Here is a 6,437-nt window from a genome sequence, read left to right as displayed (position 1 = left end):
AACCATTTTTAAGCATACGGAAAGTAAAGCTATAAAATATTAAGCTAGATACATAAAGATATAAAGATATAAAGACATAAAGATATAAAGATATAAAGATATAAGTAGCAGCATGGGTTTGTCAGTAACAAGCAAGAGCAGATCAATCTAGCCCACTTCTACCAGATGGTAACAGGCTTCATGGTCACGGATAGGCTGGAAAAAGTGAGCATCATAGGGTTTCATATAAGTTGCTCTTACATGAAAGGGAAAAAAAATGGTTTAGAGAAATACATCATTTGAGTGCAAAATGATTGGGAAATAATTGGTACTCCCAAGCTGAAAGGATGTATTGAATGGGATTTCATGGAGATCCATCTTGAATCCAGAGCTACACGGCATTTTCATCAATATCTCGGATGACTAAACAGAATGTACTTATTCACATGCAAAGACTGTATCTACAGGAAGAGGCTCCAGCTATGCTGGCATACAGCATTACAATTCAGACGGATGCTGGCAAATTAGAGAAGCTGAAATGCCACTGAATAAGGAGAAACAGAAGGTTCTACACATCCAGAGGAATAATCAACTGCATAAATACCAGGATGGAAAAGCAGTTCTTCCGAGGAGAGATTACGGATCACAAGCTGAACAGTTAGCAGCGTTAGGCTGTCTTACATTATGCTGATGCTGGAATGCAGAAGTAGGTGTATCAAAGATAAGATAATGAAAAAATCATTTTGATCTCTCCAGCCATTGTTACTTAAACTGGAATAGTTTGCTCAGTTTTCAGTCCTGCACTCCAGGATAGTTGAAAACCAGCTCGAAAATAAAGAGGAGAGCAACAAAAATTGCAAAAGATTTAGGAAACCCATCCTACAAGGAAAGGTCAAAGGGACTGGTGTTCATTGGCCTGAAGAGGAGAGAGAGGGCAGACAGAGGTATTTCATGTATGTAAAGAGGAAAGAGAGAACGAACTTGCTTTCCATGTCTACCAGTTAGGTTAGGTATTAGGAAACTTCCTGCTTGCAAAACCAGTTCAGTAAGGATTGTACATTACTCAGAGGGACCAAAATCCCCGTCACTGCAGGTCTTTAAACATCTTCCTGCAATACAGCAGGGACAGCTGATCCGCACTTGAGATAAGAGGAGGAACTAGACAGCCTTTCAAAATCCCTTCCAGCACTATTTTCTTCATCTGCCCTGGCTGTAACTAAGGCAGGGATTATCCTTTGTTCTTTGTTTTCAGATTTTGCTCTAAATACTAGGTTTAGCGACAGGCCATGAAGAGTAGTCTTAGGAGCAGCTGTAAATACGTAAATCTTCTTGTCTTTCATGCCCCTCCTGCAAGCCTATTAAACTGCCTGGTGGCACAGTAACTTAACAGTACGCATACTAGATCCCATGTGCTTCAGAAAGCAATTTCCATTTACGCTCCCTGTCTCGATACCAAATTTGATTGGAGACAATCTGAAGACAGCCTTCAAAAAAGCTTCACAACTGTAAGCCGATGGAGTTTGTTATCCCAGATGTATTGGCATGGCTCACCACACAACCTTGCACACCAGTATTATCCATTCACAAATGGTGGTAGAACAATTATATTTAATAATCATCAAGATTCCCATCTCCCAGACCAAAACAAAACAAAACAAAACAAAAAAAAGACAATATAATCCCAACAATTCTTCAGATTTCCCAGCTAGCATTTGCTTTGTGTGTCTCCAGAAGGTTTGATTTGTGTTCGGTTTGCTTTTAATTAAAGAAAAAGAAAGTGGCATCATGATTCTGCCCTCATTCAAATTTAACTAAAATGTGGTATCCTCCCCTGAAATTAAAGCTATTATACACCAGTGTACACAGATCCACATGAGCAGGATCAGATCCCTGATGTATTTATACTTTACGAAAATAACATAAATACCTCACATCAAACAAACACTGCATACCCTTTTAATATAGTGATCATTTATGACAAAAGAACTTGGAAATAAAGGTATGCTGCTAAAACCTGCATAAATTATTCAACAGAACAATAAGGCAAGATAATTATTACTGGATTCATTCAATTGTTCCGTGTTTTCTGCTTTCCAAAGAAGGTTCTGCAACATACAGAAATTGTTTATTGTTTTATCTCAGCCCTCATCTTTGCAGCCTCCCTGTTCAAGGGTTTTCAAGTAACACATACATTTCTGAAATGGACAGAAAAGAAGCCAAGCCAAAAATTTCCAGAAAATTATCTTAGGAGACTACACTAAATATCAGCTGCCTGAAAAGATGTTATCTTGTGAATAGCATAAGTGAGTTCTTATACCAAAAGCTTGTCTGTGTGATGTCAATGTTCATTACATTACGAATCTGATATAAATAACACAAAAAATGTTAAGGTAAATGTTTTTAATACAAGAAAATTAGTGCACTTAGATTTCATTTGTACAAACATTTGTATGCAAATGCAGTCCTCCTGAGATGCATCTAATAATTCCAAAGTCAGGTAATTGTTTTAACTTTATATTAAAACTATGAAAATATAATATAAATGTGTCAAAACATTTGGCAGCAACATTTGTGTAATAAAAAGGATGCTTAAATACTGTGTTCTGTGATTACAGGCTCCCTTTTACAATCTTTTATGTTCCTTTGCAATAGTTAATATTTTCTGAAGAGGAAATGAAATAATAAACAATATTTCAGAATGCACAGCAGGTTCTCTTCTTACTTTCATTTAGATCCACAACATCTAAGTCATATAATACACAGGACTTCTGTAAAACAAATAAAAGCAAACATTTAATTAAGATAACTGCAGTACAATAGTTGAAAAACTTGAATTTTCACATATTTTAATATGCAAAAGACTCGATGGGGTCACTGGATATATTTTTCCTTTAAATGTTTAAATAAAAGATTGGAGTTTTCTAATAAATTAGAGGGAGACTGATGCCCATGCAAGTCACAGCTCGATGTATTTAAATTCTATAGCTGCCTCAAAGGTCTCTTCTTATTCTGAAGGTGACAGAGGATAGAAAACATCTTTTGAGGAGACACTACATACCATATGAGCTGATCCTGTAAATTTTTACTCACGTGAATTATTTAAGAGGTACAGGTTCTTCTGATGACTGCACTGATTTTCACTGATTTGGTGTTAACTACCCTAATCTTTGAAGTATTGAGCATGAGGTGCAAAAATCCAATTGAAAGGAATAGGGAAATATGGATCAACAGTACTCATTAGAAAAAGGCATAGATTATTATTTGTCAAAAATGATATTGAACTGGTTTGTGAAATTCACTACAGTTCTCTACTTTGTTACTTGTGTTTTTGTTTTTTTTTTTTAAACAAACAAACAACCAAAAAAAAAAACACAAACAGAAATGGCTCCAAATGGAAGCAACCTAGTCTTTATCAGGATAGAAGCATCGAAATAGCACTCCACCCTTGTAAAACATTTATTTACAGATTGCAAAAGCAGATTTAAAAAAATAAAATCAGCAAAACCAGCACTCTTCCTTTCGGCAATAAACTTAACTAGATAATTAGTGCTGACCAGAGAAACAATCAAAACCAGTTGTGCAATAGAGTACTAGTAAATGTTGCAACTTTGGACTCTAAAAATATGAATATTGAATCCTGAACTCACGGACAAAGACATTGAGATTACTGTCACATGCTTTGAAAAAAGAAAAGTCCAAACTTTTCTACTTGCCATTCTGCTGTATGCTTCTTGGCAGGTTTACCCAGTGTATAATGATATACAGAGAAGTAAGCGCAACCACTGGAATCACTGCATTCCTCTCTCAAACCAAACTTAACAGCCATAAACAACCATTTCTCACAATAACAAGAAGGTTCCAGAAAGGACAGATATCTGAGCTGGAATTCATGAAATTCAAAGAACAGGAAAAAAAGGAAGAAGAAAAAAAATTGCATCATGTAAGACAATGGCAGTCATGATTTACAATCCAGAAATTCCACATACAGTGTCACAGAGCAGGCTGACTATATCCAGAAAAGTTCACCAAAAATTATTTAATTGAATCAAAATGAGGGGAAAATAAAGGTTTCCTCATGTTAAAATAAGTACTATTCCCCTATAGCTGAGAATATTTAACACTAACTAAAATTCCAGAGAAGATGCATAATTTTTTTTTGTTTGTTTTCTGCTATGTAGGATGCTTGAATACATACAGTGGCGATTAGGTCTTGTGCTAGGTGGAGACTGTATTTGAGAGTTTTCATGTGTAGACTGTAAAGTATGAAATCCTTTTCAAAAGAAGGAGCAAGGCAGAAACTAATGTAACCAACCATAAACTTGTCACCTCAAGAACATGACACCACTCTGGTTCAGAGATAAGATAGGGAGAAAAAAAGATCTGGAAGATAACAGTACAAAAATAAATTTAAAATGTGCTCTGTTGAGAGCAAGCAGTAACGCTGAGTGTTGATTACCGTGGACGTAAGCTAAGGAGGTTTCATCTCACACCTTTCTCTTTGCAAGAAGAAAATCAGTCTAGGTAGTAAGAGTGTTCCAGAAAAATAAATATTTGAACAATTCTACTATTCAAGTTTCACTTATTTAACTTCAGAGGAAACAGATAATTTTGAAGTGTTGAGGGTTATATCTAACTTCATGCTTTCAGTTAAAGGGCAGTGATTTGCATATTCCTTAAACACTGAAAATGCTTATTTGCAAATATTGTACTGCTGGATAGTACTTTTGGGTGGCCAGTAATAGGTACAGCAAGGATCCTCAGGTGATTAATAATGTTGAAATCTATTTCACAATGAAATTGTTCATACCACCTGTAAAATCATTATCTGATAGTAGTTAATCAACAAATTATCCAGGACAGAAAGACAAGAATGGCCTCTCCACCAATAAAGAAGAGGTGACAATTTTGTTTTAAAAGTCATTGAAATGTTGATGACTTTAAGGATCACTTCAGTTTGATAAGACTCGTAAAAGATCTTCATCAAGCAGACAAGCTTGGGATTCATTTAAGCAAATGTGCTAGGCACACATTTTAAAAGTACATATTCATAACCCAAAGAGATACGAGTCCTGCATGAGGAGCTGAAGCAGAGACAGTAGTCCTGCGTAGTGCTGAGATCCAGTCAATCTCTGTGAGAGGTGCGGCACCCTCCTCTCATGAAATTAAGGAGGGCAGGTATGCAAATTTCCCCCATCTCAGAGAACAAGGCAAGCAACATTCCTTGCTCTGGGCTCCCTCCCTCTCAATACATCCTCCTAGATCACATTTCAGCTCAGCCTGTTGAAACTCACTTCCCTACAAGGCAGCCAACAAACAGCAGAAAACAGTGAAAAGGTGAGAATAACCAAAGTGGTATCGAGAAGCTCAAGTTTCTGCTGCAGCATCTTGGGCAGAACAAACTTTCGAACATACCACCAAAGAAACAGACGCCATTCTACTCCACAGTGATTTCAGTAAGACATTGAAACCTACTGGTACAAAACACTAGTTTTTCCTGCTAAATACCATAGCAGACATGTCTCACCCAACAGACAGGCATCTCTTTAACTGTTTTGAGCTCACTGCCGAATCAGTGGAGAAAATCAGGCAGAATCAGGTGCTGCCCGCAGCCATCTGTCTCTCCTCACTCGCTCTAAGCAGAGGTTGTATCACTCACTGACTTACAGTACCTGACCTCGCTGGAAATCTGCTCAGATTAACAGTGTTAAAACAAGTTGGGTTCCCCTACTCTTGGCAACAGTTCTTGATATTTTTATGCTTTTTTAGGTATTTTGGAGACGGGGTTCACCATGGATTTGAAGAATGATACCATTTTTCAACATTTCAATGCCTCTAGTGTGTCTGCTGGAAAACTATTGGCTTTAGAGAAACAAGGACAAGGGGGAACAGGCTAAAATTGCGCCGGGGGGGGGGGGTGTGGTGTGTGGTTTGGTTGGATATTGAGAAAAACTTCTTTACTGGGAGGGTTGTTAGGCATTGGAATCGGCTGCCCAGGGAAGTGGTGGAGTCACCATCCCTGGAGGTCTTTAAAAGACGTTTAGATGTAGAGCTTAGTGATATGGTTTAGTGGAGGACTGGTTAGTGTTAGGTCAGAGGTTGGACTAAGTGAGCTTGGAGGTCTCTTCCAGCCTAGATGGTTCTGTGATTCTGTGATACACAGAAGGGACTGTAATTGAAGTTACTATTACTTGTAACTTCTTGAAATTCTGACAAAGATTAGCAAAGCATAGCAGAGGACCTTGTGCAATGAACTTCATTGGACTTCTGCACCTACACAGCCAAAAGAGAGAGCTCAGTTGTTAAGATCTGTCCTACTATCTCTTTAACCTGTCTTTTCTGCAATTCTAGATTTGAAATTGCTTGTTCAAAATTCAAAACAGTCATCTCCCAACAGGAAGGGCACAAGCAGTATCAGCAAGAGCTGGAGATACGTTAGCAGGGAGAGTGATCAATGTTGG

The 6,437-nt window shown here is 37.5% G+C and overlaps 1 protein-coding gene across 2 annotated transcripts in view; it reads right to left on the bottom strand.

The window, feature by feature from the left end:
• Positions 1 to 2,404: 2,404 nt before the first annotated feature.
• The window catches only part of LOC116485517 (ras-related protein Rab-10-like), a 30,402-nt gene continuing 26,369 nt past the window's right edge, over positions 2,405 to 6,437 (bottom strand). The window contains exon 6 of one of the 2 annotated variants that reach the window (XM_032180952.1): positions 2,405 to 2,747. In XM_032180952.1, coding sequence (XP_032036843.1) covers positions 2,673 to 2,747 — 75 coding nt within the window. In that variant the 3' untranslated portion in view covers positions 2,405 to 2,672. Of the gene's footprint in view, positions 2,748 to 3,536; positions 3,860 to 6,437 lie in introns of those variants that run through there. The other variant, XM_032180951.1, reaches the window with a different exon arrangement.

Source organism: Aythya fuligula, chromosome 2 (assembly GCF_009819795.1).
Source record: "Aythya fuligula isolate bAytFul2 chromosome 2, bAytFul2.pri, whole genome shotgun sequence".
Lineage (NCBI taxonomy): Eukaryota > Metazoa > Chordata > Aves > Anseriformes > Anatidae > Aythya > Aythya fuligula.
This window is presented reverse-complemented; position numbering and strand designations above follow the sequence as displayed.